This window comes from Amblyomma americanum, chromosome 5 (assembly GCF_052857255.1).
Source record: "Amblyomma americanum isolate KBUSLIRL-KWMA chromosome 5, ASM5285725v1, whole genome shotgun sequence".
In the NCBI taxonomy this organism is placed as follows: Eukaryota; Metazoa; Arthropoda; class Arachnida; order Ixodida; family Ixodidae; genus Amblyomma; species Amblyomma americanum.
The window spans coordinates 207,423,746-207,444,377 of NC_135501.1; the positions used below are offsets into that span (position 1 = coordinate 207,423,746).

At 43.3% G+C, this 20,632-nt stretch overlaps 1 protein-coding gene across 1 annotated transcript; it reads left to right on the forward strand.

Annotated features, from left to right (window-relative positions):
* Positions 1 to 1,780: 1,780 nt before the first annotated feature.
* LOC144133535 (thioredoxin-related transmembrane protein 1) lies at positions 1,781 to 18,236 on the forward strand. Its single transcript, XM_077666699.1, has 8 exons — positions 1,781 to 1,960; positions 2,268 to 2,383; positions 2,516 to 2,561; positions 3,091 to 3,219; positions 6,333 to 6,378; positions 7,387 to 7,488; positions 9,854 to 9,988; positions 15,837 to 18,236. Exons 1-8 carry the CDS (start codon positions 1,818 to 1,820, stop codon positions 15,918 to 15,920), a joined length of 801 nt encoding a protein of 266 aa, XP_077522825.1. The 5' UTR covers positions 1,781 to 1,817; the 3' UTR covers positions 15,921 to 18,236.
* Positions 18,237 to 20,632: the final 2,396 nt, after the last annotated feature.

The window sequence follows — 20,632 nt, forward strand, 5'->3', positions numbered from 1 at the left end:
AGACGCAGGTGACGTAATCCATGTGCTGTCCTGGTGAGCGTGATCTCTGAGCATGATAGCAGCCAGCCGCTGGCCAAGGCGCACTAATTTCGCACTTCGCCCCTCGGAAGTGCTGCAACCTGGCGTGTACGGATGTTTCTGTCTTCGAAAAAAAAACTGCAATATAAACGCTGACGCGTAGTTTAGTTCACTACAACACTTAAACCAAACTGCTTCAAGGGCTGGAATGCCACAAACGACGTGTCAGCAGTTATATTACCGTTTTTTTCCTGCCTCCCTTGACCTAAAGGTCAACCACACGTCACAACCATCGTTCGGTTGATGAAACTGAATCAAAAACAGCGTCTATAAAAACAACGTCTATATAGAAGAAAGTCAATTATAAATTGTTTATGGGTCGTAGGCGCATATCACGTCGTGATCCAAGTATATTTAATGTTTTACGCATCATTTGAAGCAAGAAAACAGGTAAAGAAAAATGTAGTACTTGTAATCCTTTAAACGGTGAGCAAAACAACTACTGTTATCCAATTAACGAAAGTTATAATTACAGCTGTGAATGTGTTTTACAGGAGCAGTTTGAGCCGATCTTAAAAACTCATTGGTGATGATCGAGCTCATAAAGGCAACGAACGTCCATTCTCCATCGATCGTCGGTTGTTATATAGCATATAATACGTACTCATTGTGGGTATATGATGAACTTGCTTTATAACAAACTACCTATCTATACAGTATTGTGCGTTTTTATCGTGAAGACTCAAAAGTTTCCCCTCCTCAACCGCTGGCTCATTTGCGATAAAACTGCACACAGAGCTTCCGTATTACGATAACTTTTGTATCGTAGCAAGTTTGACAACGGTACTTACTGAGTTGAGCCGTGCATAATGCGAAAACGTAATCGTCTACGTCGAAATCGGCGAACCAAAACCCACAGACGACGTTTTATCGCTGAAGGGTGGCAGTGGCGCCATCTGTTTTCGGCAGTCGAAAGCGTCATTACAAGGCCGCCGAGGCGAGCGTTGCAAGAAGCGCGGGCCCTTTGAATATGCCGTTCCGGCCGTTTCGTCTGCTTCAACTGAAGCGCTTACAACATTTTCGGCTAATTGAGCGGAAAAAATATCAGAACAACTGATTTAACGAGGCTTTACCTTTCAAAGAATATTGTTTTCAACGCTCGTCTCAGCGGCCTTGTCGTGACGCTTTCCACTGCCGAAAACAGATGGCGCCACTGCCGCCCTTCAGCGAAAAAACGTCGTCTGCGGGTTTTGGTTCGCCGATCTCTACGTAGACGATTACGTTTTCGCATTATTCACGGCTCAACTCAGTAATTACCGTTGTCAAACTTGCTACGGTACAAAAGTTACCATAATACGCAAGCTATGTGTGCAGCTTCACCGCAAATGAGCCAGCGGTTGAGGCGGGGAAATTTTTTAGACTCTTCACGATAAAAACGAACAATACTGTATGCACAGCCTTTTATGCTCGGCAAAATAAACTTACTCGAATATTGGCCGAGCTCTGCCGTCGCAGCGTATGGCTAAAGTAAAAAGTCGGCACGCACTTTGTTGCGGGCTCAGTATAAAAGTCTTTGAAAAAATCCTGCATGCCGTACAGCAACATGTCAACATGCATGTTTTCACGAACTCTCCCCTTCGAGACCTATAAAAATTCAGATCTCGGAGTTCAATTTTTGCCGCTCTTTCTCATATTTCACATTTGGTGATACCGAACAGATGGCGCTTTCTACTTGCTCAGGTGGCGACATCTTCGGGCCGCCATGAGAGGCATTCATTCCGCCGCGCTCGTGGTTCAAAATGGCGATCCTGACAGCGCCGTCGTTGCTGCTCGCTGTCGTGCTCGTAGCGTCAAACGCTCGCGTCAGTGCCAGCCAGCACCTTGTCGAGCTTGATGAGTACTCCTGGAGCCAGCTGCTCGAAGGAGAATGGATGGTCGAATTGTGAGTGTTCTGCATTCTCCTACTTTTACACCGCTGAACACTGCTAGTTCCCCCGGGGCGGGGTTGCCTACGCTGAATGGGTCTTTTTGAAAACTGCGTCTTGTGTACTACGTCGCTGATCCACGCTCTTTTGAGAGCACGGGTTTCATACCACCTGTACACCGTTTTCTCTCACTCCTCATTTAATGCTGCATTTCCAAAACGCCGACTTAAGGGCGATTGCAAGCAAGCAACGTGTTCCCATTTTGGCAAGGTTGGCTTTAAACTGCCAGTTCGCAAAACGCGTACCTCGTTCTTTATTTTCCAGCTTCGCGCCCTGGTGCCCTGCGTGCAAGGCACTTGGACCTATCTGGAAGGAGTTCTCGGCTTGGAGCAAAGATCTGGGCGTTAGAGTTGCCCACGTTGACGTCACTGCGAATCCAGGTGACGAGCGAGAAGTTTAAAGAAATTAAAAAAGAAGAGCCACCTGCGCGATTGTTACTAGCAGGATCGTATTTCTTTCGAAGATATTCTTCGGAAAGATCCGCTTACGGGAGGCTCATGTTTCATTTCCAGGGCTCAGTGGGAGGTTCATGGTGACAGCGCTGCCGACAATTTATCAGTAAGTCAGCTTATTTTTATCTTTCGTACCCTTGCTTAGCTAGAGGGCGAGACGTCGTCATGAAGGGGTGCATTAAACATTGTTGCAAGGTGACAGGTATTTCTTAAGGGTTGCTTTATACTGATTAGTTCATGTGCATATGCCCTGTAGGAATGTGAGCGACGAATGTTTTTTTCATTCTTACTGTAGGGGTAGTAACCAGACGTTCTTGTGCATCATTATTTACCTGTACTGTTCGGCCAATTCGGCGCACTTTCAATATGTCTGCTGTTTACTTTGTTCTGTGTGTAATCAGTTAGTCTGTTTTATGCCTTGTAACACTTACTAGGGCCTTGTCAACCAATCTGTGTAACTTTAGACACCCGTGCAAGACGTCCTGGGGAAAGAAAACGTAAAGATAGGTACGGCTTGTACAACAATGCAGTATGTTGCTAGGCTAAGTGTGCACGTGTTTGCCAAGCCATGTTACTTGTACTTTGCATGAGTTTTGACTTGTCTGCGTGTGTTTTTTTAATTCCTTTCTGTGCAGTGTTAAAGACGGCGTGTTCAGGCAGTACCGTGGTTCAAGGGACAAGGAGTCGTTCATTAACTTTGTTGAAGAAAAGAGGTGGCAGAGCATAGAGCCAGTGTCCTCCTGGAAGGCTCCTCAGTCGATACAGTGAGTCTCGTTTTTTCATCTTGCTTCTTGTAGAGTAGGCACTTGGCTTTAAGTTTATTGTTTGCGCTAAATGAAAGCTGGAGAAAACTTGCATGCTTGCGATGCACGATTCCACTGGCTGGTATTGTCATATGTTGCACAATGCCTCTGAAATAAGCAATTCGCTGCACAAATAAACAAGACAGTTCGTTTTTTTCTGACAACTTCTCATGTTTTGACTGCCCAGGCTGTGTACAGATGAAATCGTTATAAATAACGGCACAAATGCCCTGATACAAGTATAGCGCCTGTTTTCTTGAAGGACTTCCTTGGAAGGTAGGGTTAGTCAGTGAAATGTGTTGGTTCTAAGTGTGTGGAACAAGACAATGCATGCAAGGCAAATGATGAACATATGCAGCACATCAAGCATGTCCCTGTTTTTTTTTTTTTTTGCATCCATTGTCTTGCATATTGATTCAGGAAGCATTTTCTTGCAGGGTCACAGTGTCTCTTCATAGAGTGTTTTGTTCATCAGTGTGGATAACTGCAATAGCCCATTTTCATACCTCATGCTGGTGTTCTGTTAAAGCAACTTTTTTCATCACACTTTTTTTCTATTTCAGTATTCTAACTTCTCAGTCATAACAATAACAACCTAGCTTTTGCCAATTGCACTTCAAGAAAAATGCACATAAATGTCAAGAAGTGAGGTCAAGATGTGGCATTTGTATTGAGTGCGCAGTTTTTGTGAGCAGCAAAGCAAGTGCAGAAACAGCAAAGTTGTGCTCACAGCAGACAATCAAGATATTTGTGGAAACACTAAATATTCGGAAGCACGTTATACTTGCAGCTATTTTTTATAAGACAAGCATTTCACTTTGCTCTACATTTTTCTATAGATTATTTTACTACTATCCTATTCAAAGTGTTTGATTCTTCCAATCCATTTCCATTCAGCTGCCATGCCATTCAAACTGTTCCATGTCATCAACCCACCATGATGGCTGAATGGCTTTGACATTAGGCTGCTGTTACAAAGGTTGTGGGCTTGATTCCGACCATAGCGGTTGTATTTCAATGGAGTCAAAATACAAAAAACGCTCATGTGGTTTGCGGTGTGAGCGCACATTAAGGAGCCCTATACTTTATCGCACAAGTCATTTGCACCACTGTGAAAGGTAGAGCTCTCACGTCCAGTCAGGACCAAGGAAAACAACAGGTAGTCCCTCAAATATTTGCATAGTGTTGCGACCTGTTTTTAAGTAATTATTCCAGGAATTGAAAAGGTAGGTCAGGATTGTGTTTTGAAAGCACGAGTGTTTCATCACTGGTTAAGTTAACAGCGAAACTCCGCATGAACAAAGCACTTCGAAGGCCTGCTGCGAAGTAGTGCACCACCACTCGTAAACATGTCGTTCACTTAGTCTGCACAGTCTCCTACGCATGGCAGGTGGACTCTAACATGCACATATATTACGCTCCTTTGGTGTGCACACTGCTCATGTACCATCTCAAAAACTGAGGAGCCAACTTGTCAATGTCAAGGACAGGTTGAAGAAAGAAAAATTCCCAGGCGTTATGTATAAGGTTCCATGTGCCGACTGCCAATCAGTATACATTGGCGAAACAGGAGATTATGCACGCAGATTACGTGAGCATATGAATGATGTGAAGAATGGGCGTGCAGAACAAAGTGTACTTGCCGAGCATTCATTATCTGCCAGCCACAATATCAACTGGGCAGAGGCACCTGTGGTCGTCAGAGAGAAAGACAAGAAATCACGGCTCTATCTTGAGTCACTGATTATTCAAACCGCCGCAATGGCGGAAGTTTTCCACCTATCTACGTGAGATGCCTGGGATCATATATACACCATATATAAGAGGCACCGCCACAACGTTTTGCCTCATTATGAACAAGGCTCCTGTGTGGGAGCGGAAACGTCATTCAATCATTATTTTTGGTCGGTGCGATTTACTAATCTCATGAGCACCTGTTAGTTGCATCTGTCGTCTAATTTATAGTTGTTTCAGTGCGAGCTGTGTGCATACTTAGAAATCTTATTGCTCTTTTGGTGAGCTCATTGTGTTTTAACTTGTGTAGAGTATGTTGGGCCGTAGACCTTATCAAGCCGTTTGTGGCCCTCTCTATGAATGCGTTCTGTGTTTAAGGAAAGAAGCCTTTCTCTTTTATGAGTCTCATACCTCATCATCACGTCATTCTCACTTCCACCAGCTCACCTCCATTGCCTAGGCATCGTTGTTCTCATATTGGCTATCACATTCGACTCTACTGACATGGCTGGTTAAAATGAAGTTAACCCATATCGGGCATTGTCTCCTCTGCATGAAAAAAAACTTGAGGGACACTTAAGCTCCGCCTTTAGGAGTGCGATGCGACAGCGTTAATGGGTCCCATCAACAGTTCATCCTTCCCACGCAGACACAACCTTTTTCCCCTTTCACTGTCATCTGTGTGAAAGACCACGCGACATACATGTAAAGCCCTGCTTTAACCAAGCCGTATTAACATAACTGCATGGCCTAATCGTAGCATGTCCGAAGCCAACTGTCAGGGGTTCGATTCACGAGTAATTACCCCAATTTTCTTTTCAGTGCAATTCATTTACTTATGTACTTGCATGTCCTAATGACGTTTGAGTCATGTTGTGACCTTCTAATCGCCAATTTTCTAACGTTTTAGTCGCATTTAAAATATGCCACTCCACGTGTGACGTAGCCACCTTTTCTACCAATTCAGATCTTTTTCTCTGACAACTGCCACAATGCTGCCACTGGATTTTCTGCTGAATCCACTGCCTCGTAAAAAGTGAAACCACTTTCCCCATTATATTTCACCCATATGGGATCACTGCATTTTTTATTTTATTTTTCCCTTTTGTGTCGTTACGAATGTTCTGCCTGAATAAGTGTGTGGAGTTGTTTCCTCATTTCATTTTTTCTTGTGCGAGTATGCTGCCACACGTAGTGCTGTTTCCATTTCACCTTTTTCCCTTTTGTTGCATTTTTTTTCTTATTTTGTAATTGTTATCACTCTCTTACAGCCACTATCTCAACAATTAACTGTATATGAAACAGATTGAAGAGTAAGGTTTTCACAATGTGTTTTGCAGGATGTCCCTGGTGGCACAGTTCTTCAAGTTGTCCATGGCCGTGAGGGTACGTAATGCTGTCTAATTGTGTTGGCTCTTACTACCTCCCTGCCTCTTGTTCTGTTCCTGAAAGGCTGCCAACAAGGAAGTGAGATGGGAGGGTATGGAGATGGCTGTAGCATAGCATTTACATACATTTACCCCCCCCCCCCCCCCCTCTCTCTCTCTTTTTTTTTTTAATTTTTGGCTGAGATAAAGGTGAACAATGTGCTTGTGTTTTAGCATGTGCACTAACACAGGCACCTGAGGGCAAATTGATCGCCACTTCTAGTGAGTGCACTTCGCCTCATGAAGTGCCACTTTGGCAGCATGCTGCTACACAAGACAGTTCCTTGCCATTCGGAAAGGACCTTTTTGCAGCACCATACAGTGCATAGACCTGTCCTCCTTGTGCTAGGTGAACCCATTACCCCTGTTTGTCCGCGATAGGTGTTTTCTCAGCAGCGGCACAGCAGACTGTGGGTAGATAAATTAGATGCAGTGCTATTATCTTCTGAGCCCATACAGATGCGTGTAATACTACAAAGATATTGTTATATGTGTGAGGTACCAAGCAAATGGGCTTGATCAGGGTGGTAATAGTGGTGTATTGATCTTTAAAAGGAAGGAAAAATGGTGGCATTCACAGCAACTTCTACTTTCAAGCCAGGCATCAGAACAGCAGCCTGTGGAAAGTAAAGGAGAGGGTAGACTATTGTCTAGATAGGCAGGGTTACAGTCAAAAAAAGGTAGGGGGTGGAAAGAGAGAATGGAACACAAAAGTAGAAGCTGTTTGCAGGATACGTGAATTTAAAAAATGCACAAGCATGCAAGTGTAAAATGTAAACAGACGGATGCATAAAAGTGTCCTTTCACTGTCGTATACACGAGAGTTCGCCATGAAAAATTTCTCACGGTGATAGGCGGAGTTCATGCTACCCCGACTGCATGGACTTTTCCGTGGTTGTTGCAACTTAAGGTGCCTGGTTTCCAAGATGTGTTGCTGCTATCTTTTACAGTTCTGTTTCTTTTCCAGGCCCTTCATACAACACTGGTTGACTACTATGGTATTCCATACTGGGGCTCATACTTACTCTTTGCCATTGGAACAATCATTGTTGGCGCTGTGCTTGGTCTGGTAAGGAAGACTTACTCTTTGCCATTGGAACAACCATTGTTGGCGCTGTGCTTAGTCTGGTTAGGAAGATGCATGCAAATTAGTTAGAATAGGGTGCCCCCAAGGAAATAGCAGACCTAGACGATATGGACACGTACACCAGTGACTTTTAGAGTAGCGGTTTTCCCTGCCCCACCATTACTGGCAAGATGAAGGCTAAAAATAAAAATAAACCTGGAATTTTTTGTTTCATATATCTGGTTACTTTTTTGCAGCATGAAATTCACATATAATAACCGAAGCAAACTCAATATACAAGGAATACTTGTGACTTTTTTTTTTATTGCTTGCCACTTGCAGCACTGTCTTGGCTGAAATGTGCAATGGTAACTCACACAAATGTAATTACTTTGTTTTGTTCACATGCACATAAATAAAAATTGCTGCATAAATATGTGTTAACAAATGAAAATTCCTTTGTAACCCCTTCTTGGACCAAAATTGTTAACCTGTTTGAACCTCCCGCACTTTCTGGTGTCAAATGACGTGCACTCACTAAGCCAGCAGCTCTGAAAATCCTAGAGCAATCTGAAAGTTTCGCACATTTCATCGCTAAAATATTGTGATGCGGACATTTTCAGACCAAGCGAAAGCTTCGTGCGCCTCTCATTTTATTGAATGTGAGACTTGGTGTAGCAGGAACGACAAATCTGTGGTGAAGCGAGAAGCTGCACTTCGATAAGTGCCGCCATGTTGCCTGAACTTAAAAGCGGCGTTGAGGTGCATGCTATTTTTGCAAGAAGGCGTTCATCGCTAACGTTAACCCAAGGCACAAGGAATGCCTTGCGTTCTGCATGTGCGCATTCTGACGCCTAAAACTTATGAAGCTCTCTATTGTGTGATGTTATTGCCTCATGGTGATTGCCACATATCTAGTGTTTCTAGATAGTATTTAGGCAATGTAGGGCTGTTTTGTACATTAATCGGTGCGGCAGTTCACAAAAATTGTCATACCAGGTCCGTGAAACAGGACTCTTCCTTGGCTTCTGCTGAAACAACGAAGCTAAAATTTTTTTGTGCTTTTTTGAAGAGCACATGGCTGAAATTAGGATCAGTAATGGAGGTGAGGTTCGCTTTAGGTCCATAGGTATGTCTTTGAATTCGTTACAAGGAAATGCTAGACCGTAGAGATGGACTACTTCTTCATGGGAAGCTGCTGTAGCCTGCTCTAGCCTGGTTGATCAGCACGGCTGATAGCACAGCATATAGTTGAGATAGGATAGCAGATGCTGCCAGAGTCCTAGACTGAAAACCCGACCTGTGAGAATCGGATCGGATCGGTCTCCTTGTCACCCTTTATAAATAGTATTCCTCCTCCTCCTCCTAGGGGTGCATGGATACTTGAGATTTCAGATATGAATTTCGCATTCTTTGTTGTTTTATTCATTTTCAATTCAAAGAACTATTATGTACTACTATTTGTCACCTCTTTTAGTCTGAAACACCTAACGTCTTTGCTGGAGCTCAGCATAGTTCCAGTGTGGTGCATTTTCACTCTTCAATTAGTGCATAATCAAAATTAATATTTTCTTCGTGGACTAAATTTCATGCAGTTGTTGTCATGACCACAAAAATTGCAGTGACTTTTCCTGCATTCCTCACTTGCATATTTCTCAGTGTGGCACATTTTTATTTACCTGTACTTGGAAATGGCACTGTGGATTTCATGTTTAAGGTCTGTGAATAGAATTCACTTGCACACTTGCCCTTTTCATTCTTCGAGCAGCTTTTCATCGGTGGGAAATATTTTATATTCAATTCGATATTCACAGTGTGTTTGTACCAAGTCTTATTCAAGTCCATTTTTACTGCCCACATTTTCATAGCAGGCAATTGTGGAAGAGCAATTGTGCTATGTTGTTACTATCTTGCTCATCATGCTGGTAAATTATCGGTAGGTAAGAAATAGGAATCTCAAAAAGCCTCATTGTCTTCTCAAAATGTTCATAACCTCAGTGGAGTTGCTTCTCAGGAGTGGTGATCTTACTAAGTTTTCAAATGTTGCACTGGTGGCGGCAGGAAGTGAAGAAAACGTGCAGCATTCCTTATAAAGTTGGAAATGCAGCAGTGTTATGACTTGTCTGTGAAGGCCAGAGGAATGTGGAGTTCGTAGACCACAAGGTGTACAGGCATTTAAATACTGAAAACACATAAGCTGATATGTTGAACTGAGAACTGATTGCACTGCAAACTTTTCGCTGTTGTAAGTGCGATTCAAGCATCGCTTCTCACCAGACTAGCATTGCCTTTGCATCTCGCATCTGCCTAGGTAGTGGGTCATTTCGCAGTGCCTCCCTACACCTTCTTTCGATGTTTCTTTTTGCAGTTGATTGTGTTCATCATAGACGCAGTGTTCCCTCCCAAACTGCCCCCGTACAAACCTGTGAAGAAGTCATCCGAATCTGACAATGAACAGGAAGAAGAGGAAGAGGGTAACGAGTCTGAAGGCAGCAACAAGTCCGTGAGTAGAGACTTTTCCTTGTAGCTGCAGGTTGTCATACTTCTTATTTACGCTATGCTGTACGTTACTTATTCTAAGTATGCCAAAGGCATGCTAATGTCAACCCTAGTACTACGGAGAAGTGTTGTCATATGTAATCTCCTAATTTCACTGTATGGGCAGACGCAACAACTTAAAATGTAGTTGAAGACTTGCAGTGTGGGTCTTGTATATTCCTGTGCTGGCATCTAGCTGTTGTTGTATGGCTTATGCTACTGTATTTAGTTTAAACATCAGATTACTTTTGCGGGATGTTCACGGGGGGGACAAGAGCAGAGACTTGGCAAGAGCAAGGCAAAACGGCCTCAATGGAATCCATTGGCGAGCCAGCGGGTCCTCTTTTTCTTTGTTGCCAATTTGCCTCTGGCAGGTTTGCAGCAAGTTGAGTTAGCACACGGCATTGCTCCCCTTCCGGAAAGACTCATTGTACCAATGCATGGCAAGATACAACTGAAACATACGTACAATAGCCAACCGATTTTCTGGACTCTAATGATTTGGGCTTGCAGGATATTTCAGACCTCACTGAGGAACCTTTACACACCTCATAGGAATGTGTAGAGTTCTAGAGTCAAAGTTTGATTTTTTTTTTTTTAATGAAATAGACGCCAACAATACTGTGGAGATCTCGTCTTTCAACTGAAAAAATTAGTTTTTTTTTTTTGGCTTGATATAGACGCGAGTGGGCACCGCTGTTGTAACTAACAGATTCTCCTCTGCTTCTGAAAAGCACAATCTCGGATTTAAAAGGAGGCAGTTGGGCGGGCTGGCTTGGATAGACTTGGCTGTTTGTTCTTCATGGCTGCCACTTAAGATAATGGCACACTCTGTGTTGCCATTGAGATGGCCTACAAAGCGCGCAGTTGCGTTCAGAAGCCACAGCCTGGACTGTGCAACCGCCGGTGCAGGGGAGGGGGGGGGGGGGATGTGAATGCAGAGACTCTATTGCTCGCGCCTTCCCGTGGGTTACCTCTCGGTCTCCATGAGTATCGTTGCCCATGGTATCTGGCAGTTCTTGCTTCATGCGGCATGTGCATTTGTTTGCGACATGGCCTGCGGCTGCATCACACTGTCTGGTACCGCGACATGAGAGTGACTTGATCGTGACACCACAAGGCTTTGCAGATTTGAGGAAAGCATGACTGTGGCTGAGATAAAGTCAAATACTATCGCTTGAAAGCGGAACATGGTAAGCGGCGAATTTTGCGATTTTTAAAGCCTGTTTTTCGTAGAAAGATTTTTTTCAAGTTCACGGATTTATTGGACGGTTCGATTATTTCGACAATTTTCTGGATCCCACCAAGTCTGAAAAATAAAAAGTGAAAAAGAGTGTGTGGTACTATCGGTCACCGTATGCTTAAAGGTCAAACCGTGTGAATGACTTCACAGTGAAGGAGGCCGTCGTCATGATGGTTGAATTACAGTTGGGAGCACCTTGTAATTTACATCTTCTAAACAGCGATCCATCTCGTGCGGACCGCAGTAGCGTTTTAGGAGTGTCCCACTAGTACTGCAGCATCGGACTGGGTTCCAGACCCACACTCTGTCACTAGGGTGGAAGTGAGCATCACAATGCCGAAGGTTGTACTTCCCGGTTGAACGCTGTGAAGCGGCAAACTGGACCAGCGCAGTGGCAGCAAGCGAAATTTGTGATGCTGATACCACTCCAGTGATGCCAAATGATGCAGAAAGTCCACAATTTAGCTAGGCTGCTTGCCGTACATCGGGCAGAGATCACTCCACCAAAAGCCTCAAAGCCCCTGCTCACAGTGAGGGCATCGATGATAGACATGATCAGCTTCTCTGCAGTGTAAACGCAGAAGGCACTGTCGGTTGAAGGGCATGTAGCGGTGGTGCAGTCAGATATTGGCTGCCAGCCTAGGGCGACGAGCGGCCTACTGCGGAGGCGTACGTCATGGCGGGTTGTTCAAAACATTGGGGAAAGAGGGCGACTCACTCCTGGCAGACACCCAGTGATGTTCCATTCGGGGAACTTTCTCTTTTTCACGTACTTTTAGGGGTAACATTTGGCAAAAGGGGGATTTTTACAAAGCTTCAGAGTGTTTAAGAACCAAAATTGTCTTGCTTTTCCTAAATTGACAGCTTTCAAGCTGCTGCAGGAGCAGAGGGCCTGAAATTAGGAATTTTCATTTTAAGTGAATGAACTGTTGGTTACAGCATAAAATATCACTTTGGGCAACCTCCACGACCGAGACGGAAGCTAGACATTCAGCAGGCAGAAAGAGTTTAGTTCCTCACGCACAAAATTGAAACAAGTTTCAACCAAAGCCCAGTGAGGCAGATGGAATGAACAGGAATGCCAGTACTAGCTCAAGTACAGTTTGACCCACATAAACCTAACTGCAAGATAACGGTATTCAATACACGGATTCAAGGCTGGAAGGATTATCAGTATAAGATTATGGGAGCATGAGGGGTCTTTGGATACTGGTAGGGGTTCTAACTTGGCTGTACATTGCAAGGGATGTGAAGGTTCTTACCCATTCCTTTTGGCAAAGCGCATTTTAGCGGTACATTCAAAGCAGACTAACCAGGAGATTATCGAGGCTATACACACCTTGCGACTAGGTGACGAATGCATGAGTGTGCCATCCATCGCAGTAACATGCAGCGAGTTGGCTTGTCTAGATCTGGGAAATGTTCAGGGCGATTTTTAACTCGTTGTGCTCATGTTGGCGTTCGTATTGCTGAATCACCTTTGGAAGTGGCAGTCGTATGAAGAGCAGCGGGGAGATAAACCACAGAAGGAGCAGGGAAGGAATCATTCCGTTGGAACTGGGTCATGTCCGGATGTGTAATGGTTAATTCCTGCTTTGTGTGGGTTTAGCAAGAGTCCAGATTCCAGATTGTGTCCTTGAAGCCAGCAGCTGGCACATATTTCAGCCTCTAGAGCAAGGTGAAACAGTCGCAACGGTGTCCACTTTGTTGCCAATTCACTTCAAGTGGGCAGCTGCACGTCGAGTTAGCGCACATCGCAAGGAATAGAATGGGCTAACAAAAAGAACTAAAAACAACATTGCCCACTCGCCTGAGACGCGAAAACATTTTTCGTCAATAGAGCGGAAGCTACAAAGCCAGAACACGCCCCCTCTTCCTACGCAGCAGATTTTGGTCCCTGGTTTCAGTTGACTTAAAACATACCATATTGGCAATATTCATTATTTGATACATATTTCTAACATTACTACCTGCTTTCATAATTCGAAAGTTGTTGGGTTGAAATAGAGGTATAAATGTGTTTACCTTGTTTAGCCGCGACTGTCCGTTCAAATGCTGACCCCACCATATGATCGCAAGCGCTACTGAGCGGATGCCGACCACAGCGGGCCTTGCTGTGTGAAAAGAAAGGAACAACGACAATGGCTGACACAAAATGGCGTTTATTTCTACTACAGCAATAACGCCAGCTAACAACAAAATACGCTAAGGAATTGAGGTCGTCCTACTCACCAACAAGGTTATGAGTGAATGTTTACCCACTCTAGGGCAGAGGAGAAACTCTGAGGCCGCACGGGACGACCCCTTGAGAAACGTTTCCTCAAGGCCTTGCCTCGTCAGCATGCAACAAATTCCAGAGGCTGAGGCAGAAGAGGCAAAGAGCTGTCTCCCCACGCACCTGCAACAACCATGCACTAGCACTAGTGTCGCTGCAACGCAGGAGTCTTTTCATGTTATTTAAGGCAACTAGGGAGGACGCATCATGGGGAAACAAACCCGAGGGCACAGGGCAAGGCGAGTGCCCACAAAATCAACACATACAGTCTTTTTTATTACAACAAATTTGCTAGGCACATCTTGTTATAAGAAGCTTCCAAAGGCGGCGCTAGCTGCACCAGTGACGGAATGAAGCTACAATGCCGAGAGCAAATTTCCAGGCAGATAAGCGCACAGTTGTGCAGCCTAGCTATCTGGCGGAATGACACAGTTACAAACTTTCCACTCCTGTAGCCTTCTCTTCATTGCCAAAAAAAACCTGTCGCTGAGTGTAGTTGCTGCACAGTTGTCAAATTAATGCAAAAGACAAAACACAAGAACTCTGAAATTTTTGCCGGGACAACTTGTAAACTTCTCCGATTCTCTTTTGTTCCTTCTTTTTCACTGATTGAATTTTTCATGGAGTCCTGATCTTTCTATAACAGTATCTTGCGAGAACCGTCAGATGATTTTTTATGATTAAGTTTTTTCCGGTTTTTAAATTTATAAAAGCTCATTTAAAACAGGGCTTTATAAGCTAGAAAAAAATTAAATACAGTGGAATCTTGATGATATGGTGTCCTGAAAGATATTCGTGTCGCTCGAAATTCATGTCAGAAAACAAGCCAAAGCAGCATGTTGAATCATGAGAAATACATTTGCATAATCTGTTTATGGGTGGTGGGATTTACTTACAGCAGAGTGCCACCTCTCGGTGATCGCAGCACGTGTTGCGCACCTGGCAGTCATGGCGTCTGCAGTATGTGGATCACGCACCCCCGCTGTTTTTTGCTGCACGTACTGCATGACTGGCAAGGGCAGTGTTTAATGCTAGCTAGTGCAGTCACAGCTGCCACGTTTGTGTCATCTGTAGTGTTGCGGGAGGGTGTCTAGATCATCTGAATTTCTGAACATCGTACACAGTGTGCACCTCAGCCGGGGAAGCTTACAAATTCGTATCGTACTAAAATTACCGAAATCGTATCGTCCATGATCGTATCATTGAGATTCTACTGTGCAGATATTGTCACTGCCAGGTGTTTTTGCAGGAAAACTGTGGTGCTTAAAGAAAGCTTTTTGTGCAGATCTCTAAGTATAGGCTAAATGCCATTCACTTCCAAGTAGTGATCACGGAGTCATTTTCATTGTTGGGAGTTAAAATAGAGTGGTGTGAAAAAAATTTTCTCAGCAATATTTCCTGCCAGATGGACATCACAACTGCCATAAAGAGAGAGTCAGTCAGTTTTTAGTTAGAATACGAATTGGATTGGTTTGTCCTCAGTATCTAAGGGGGGTGCAGCTTTTAGCACCAACTTTCTTGTTTCTTGACAAATTCTGATGGAACATTTTTCGCACGTTATTAATGATTTCAAACTTCGGTGCACAAAATTTCAGCATTATATATGGAGAACTTTTCTTTACACAAATATTTATCTTCTGTATTCTGCAAAATGCCTGTGGTTTAGCCAAATTGTGATAGACGACTGATTCAAGATTCACTACATTTCTAAACGCATGTTATACGTGATGACATTCTTAATTGTTTTTTTCTTTCTGTCGACACTTTTTTTTTTATTTTTTACAAAGTAGCCACAGACATGTCTAAACTGTGAGCAAGATGTCACACAAAAGTCTATAATCTAGTAAAAGGAAGAAGCGAGAATGTCGCAACATAGTGTGGATTCCTGTGAGTGCAAAAAACAAACAGGGTTGAAATAGACAAAACAGTCGGGAAGAAATCTGCTGCACAAGGTAACGTCTAATCAGAAAAACCAGAACAAAGAAAAACTCCGTTTTCTTTAACATTTCCTCAATACACAGTGCAACTGTGGTTCACGAAGCAATTTTTCCCTTAGTACTTCTCTGTGTACTTCAGCTGTAAAACTTTGGGACAGTATAGAAAATCAGGCATGCGAGCAGATATAATTATTTTTAAAATTCCAATTTTTTGATCACTTTTTATGATTTGAAAGCCGCTTCACCCCTTAAAACTGCCAAGACAGCGGGAAACACTTGAAACTAATAAGGCAGCTTGCCCATATGTTGCTCTGTACAGCTTGCTTTTCCAACGGCACATTGTTCCTCTGGATTGCAGGATGATGACGTAATTCTGGACGACACTGAGCAGCAGCAAGGTGACAACGCGGAGCTGAGAAAACGCAAAGTTGAGCAGCAATGAGCGTTGTGAGCGGCATGAATCGAAGCTCTCTGCTGAGACTTAACCTTCTGAGAAGATGTTGCAACCTGTGAATCTACTATCGGCAACTCTCTTGGCTCGGCGTCTTCAGCACACAAGTTTCTTCTCAGCCCCACGGTTGAAGCACTTCGGCTGATACCGAACTCCGGTGGCAGTTTTGTGAACCAAGATTTTTTTATCTTCTTATGCCTTATATTGGAAATCTGCACTTTTGGGGGCCAGGAAGGAGGAGGCCAACTCACAATGGTTGGGCCAGTTGGAAAAACTTCCATGCTCCATGTGCTAAAGTTGTACAATTGAGGAACAAGAATAGTATGGATGATGATGCGTAACTTCAGGTGGTTATGTTGTGAAACTTGTAAATAAATGGTGAAGTAGTGGGCAGGAAAGGAGATTGCTAGATAAACTGTAAGCAACGATCATTTGTGGGCTTTACAGAGTGAGTGAGTGGGTGCCTTTGGTGCATGCTCACGATAAATGCAAAGGTATGAAATAATACAGAAAGCTACTGCTGCTCATTCGCTCCCACTTTTTCTTTTTTCTTTAAGACAGCATTGTTTGTGTGTTGAAAACAAGTTCGTAAAATTTCCACTGCACCCGTCTCAGTTGTGCAACTTTAGTACAATAATAATTGTTGGGCTTTGCTGTTGATTGAGCATTGTTCTATGGCAGCTAATGCAGCTGTCAGTCAGGGTCACTGTAGGACTGTTGTGAATGAACTCTTGAGTGATGCGGATGGCTTCATGTGCAGGTGTATACCTTTCCCGATGTTTTGACATGGAACCTGGAATCACTATGAAAGGATAGTCGTTTCATCACTGCCGATGGCATAATGTGTTAAAAATTGATCCTCGATGCAAGTTTGGAGCATTGAAGCAGGACATCGCTATTTGTCTTGTGATACGTGTCAGATATACTATTCGTTTAGAAATATAGTTGGATCATCCATTTCTGCGCAGCAGCACTTGATGAAACAGTGTCTAATGCAGAAAAAAATGTGTTAAAAGTTGTTAGGCATTTTATGCAGAACTGGAAGTCTACTGAAACTATCTGTTAGTTTGCAGGGGAAAAATTAGCTTGATGCTATATGTTTACTTAACATGGTCTCGATAAGAGTGCCTTAAGAAATGGTGCATTTGTTTTGTGAGATTTATGCTATAGAAAACTTGTGTCATATGCCTGTGCGTGTCTTTTCTGTGTCATTACAACCTTTAAAGTGAGTTCGGTAAATTGCTTAATGCTCTGCACGCTGTTCTACAGGGGTAAACTGTTTATCTTGCCTGTTAACAATTCATTGCTTCATTATACTTTTACCTTATAAGTTTGTGCTTTCCATACAGATATCCATGCACAATTCAACAGCTTTTGCATGTTGTCTGCTCATGATTGGCCTTCTTTTAAAAAGGAATCTATTGTAGTACTATTTTTTTTTGTTGTTGTTGCCAGGTCCTTGCCTGTTCAGGACTTGTTTTCTGCCATGCAAACGTTTATTGCCAATCTATAACTTGCTCGATTGACTTTCTCAAGAGAGTCTGTTTATGTTGCAAGTTTCTCTGAGTGCTATGTGTTTGAGCATGGTACTTCAGAAGGCAGGGGCCAATCAAGCATGCATCATGTATAATACAGGCATGGATCAGTTCCAGTGCTTGTACAAGATATATGATTGACTAAATAGCTCTCTCTCTCAAATATTACAAAAGTGGGGCTTATGTTTTACCTGACTTTACCTCTTTCAATCAGTCTCTAAAGCTGTTGTCGTCAGTCGTTTGAGTTTGAGCCAGTACAAGCTGATAAATGCATTGTGCTGTCTGCTCAAATGCTTAGGAGGCCTCTACAGTGTGTGCGTAGTCTGTGTCTCTGTGTCCTGCAGGTAACATAAGAGACAAGACTGGATTAGGCCTTGTTCTATTGGGCTTAAGGCAAATTAGGCTTAGGTGTGACATGCTGTTTGTTTATTTCCACGCATGCTTTCTTTGCTGCTTGGGCATTCCAGTCAAAATCTGCAGCAGCGGTTGTAGTGGCAGTGATCTCTACATGCAAGAGGCAACTGATGGGTTCTCATTGCATCAGAAAAGTTTGTCCGACATCTGCACAAAAAGAGGGACACGTGTCGGACCGTCTCCCTGGCTGTAAGATAATGTCTGTTTGTCTTTGCCTTCTCTTTTGCACTAGGAATATTGTAGTTTGTAGCATATTTATTGCTGTGCTATGTTTTTATTTTTTCTTACAAATGCGTTTTGTTTCCTTTCGAGACTGCCTCCTCTCGTGTGGAATAAAGTGTGGTTTCTACTTTTATAACCTGGGATGTCTTCCTCTAGAAATTTGTTACTTTGAGTGTGACTCTGCACATCTAAAGAATTTTTAATCCTCCAGGAATTTTTTTTTCTTTCAATGCCTCGTCGTGTAAACATCCAGGCACTGTATTTCCTACCACTGGCACCTAAGAAGCAGTTTATACTGATCAGCATAGATTTTTAAATGAAGCTGGCTGGAAATAAGGGGTCTAAATTTTATTGTTTATTGTTGTTGTTAAACTTTACTTCAAGAACAGAAACCAGTTACTGTGTTTTCTTAGCAGCCACTGCTTGTTCCTTTGTGCTTGTTGTATCTTGACTGGCAATATGGGAACTTATACCCTCAAAGTAGTTTCGGCACAATTTTACTGTGAGTTTGTTTGAATTGCTCCTCAAGGAGGAGGGAGGGGGTGGGGACAGCTTCCAACAAAGTTTTTATTTTGGTGGATTGTTATGAAAATTTTTTCAGATTAGTAATGCTTCCAAACTGAAGTGCACAAAATTTCAGCAGTATATCTGAACGTTTTTCTACCGATGAGAAGACCAGTGCCGATGTGGGCAGTTGCGATGTGGCAGAACTTGCTTTCTGTGTGTTTGCCTCTGTGCGTAGAATTGAGCTGAGACACTTGTTTAGAAGATCAAGAAGTAAGCTTCGGCCGAGCTAGTGATTGCGCCCCTCGATCATGAAGCCGCAAAGATATGTTTAAAAAAAAGCCTTCATTTCAAGCACCGCCCCGGTTGATAGAACAATTTTCTTGGAGCACTTCCCAGTAGATGTCAAGAATGAAACTTCGACACAGCAAGGAAAAACGAGTCATGCAAGCAGATACTTTGCTTTAGAACAATTTTTTAATTTTTCGTGATTTGAAAGCAGAGTACCCCCATTAGGACATTAGTAAATGTGGATCACCATATGGAGTTTGGGTAAATAATATTTTAAAATGTAGTTTGTCTTGGCTACTAAACGGTGGCTCACAAGGGGAGTTGAGGTCACTTGGGGCCCACGATATAATACTTAAATGGACAAGAGGAAGAAAAGGGACACTACCTCAAGTGCTGTTTTATTACACAGCTTTCGGTAAGCCATGATGGTGGCAAAAAAAAAATTGACAGAATTCAAGCAACCCAAGTTATCCATGGCACAACTCTCCCTGTAATCGTACATGTGGTCTGCAGTGTGCGAAAAAATAGGTTATTTTACAGCAGAGCAGTTAAGTGCCTTTTCCTTGGGCTGAACTTTGGTGTTGTTGACGTAGGTCATCGGCGTAACTGGCAGAGCGAGCTCAAGAAGGTGGTTGCCACCGTGTGAAGTGGAGTATATGACGAGTGGAGAGATGTGCTAATCAAAGAAAAGGCATGCATGGAAAATAAAAAGAGTGGTCTCTAACTGTACATATTTGCATTACCTCATTATATCGAAAAACAAAATACCCCGACAGGTGTGCTGAACATTTGCACTACAGAGTATTGTAATCGTCCAGTGAGTTTTTTTGCTTCTATGACTGGAAGGCAAAATTATACATTTATCTGAAAAGAGTGAAATTGCACATGCTGCCTCTACTATTTGACAGTTGTCTTGTCAAAGGCGGGAGCACCTTATTTAGAAGCTCTACAGTGAGCACTTGGTGCCCCAAGGCAACGTTCTGAACATTTCCGTGATGTTCCTGCAATCTGGTATTGAGACATACTCCAGTTTGGTTCACGGCTACCAACTGACAGGAATGGGCACCTACATGAGGTAATAGGCGCCCATCCCTGTCATTGTCTCGTCCTCGCGTTCAGCACCATGCTGTGAACATGAGCAATCAACACCTAGCCCAAACGAGACTTCTTTTCCAGTTTTGCTGGTTATCTTGTGCATAGCAGCATGTAGGTAAGGTGCAGCAGATACCTTCCTATGACAAGTGTTACGCCCAACATTGCTGCTGGGCCCAATGTTTGATTTTTTTAAAGCATACTTTTAGCGCAGAAACTAGAAGTTGTGCTGGATAGCCAGCTTCCTCGAGAAGGTGTGTCTTTGTCTGGAAAACTTCTTCCTGCCTTTGCTCACACGGCGTAGCAATAGCGCTAATGAAACAAGAACTTATAATGGCTCTCTTCACTAGCTTTGCGTGTACCGTTACGTAAGGAAGGACAGTGTTGTTGCCCCTTGGTTCGGGCATAGCATACTTGGCCGGAGTTGAAGTATAAGCCCAGATTCAAGAACCGCATGTGGGTGTCAACACGGTACCCTGAGTTGGTGAAAGGTCGAAGCCACTCTATGAACAAAGAGGCGACATTAGAACCACGTGCCTAAAAGCTATGTTTGCCATTGTTTAATGTTGTGAACAAATCGAAAGATACTGGCTGCCCTCAATGCAGTGCATAGCTCTTGTAGCTTAGTCATGGACAGCCAGGTAT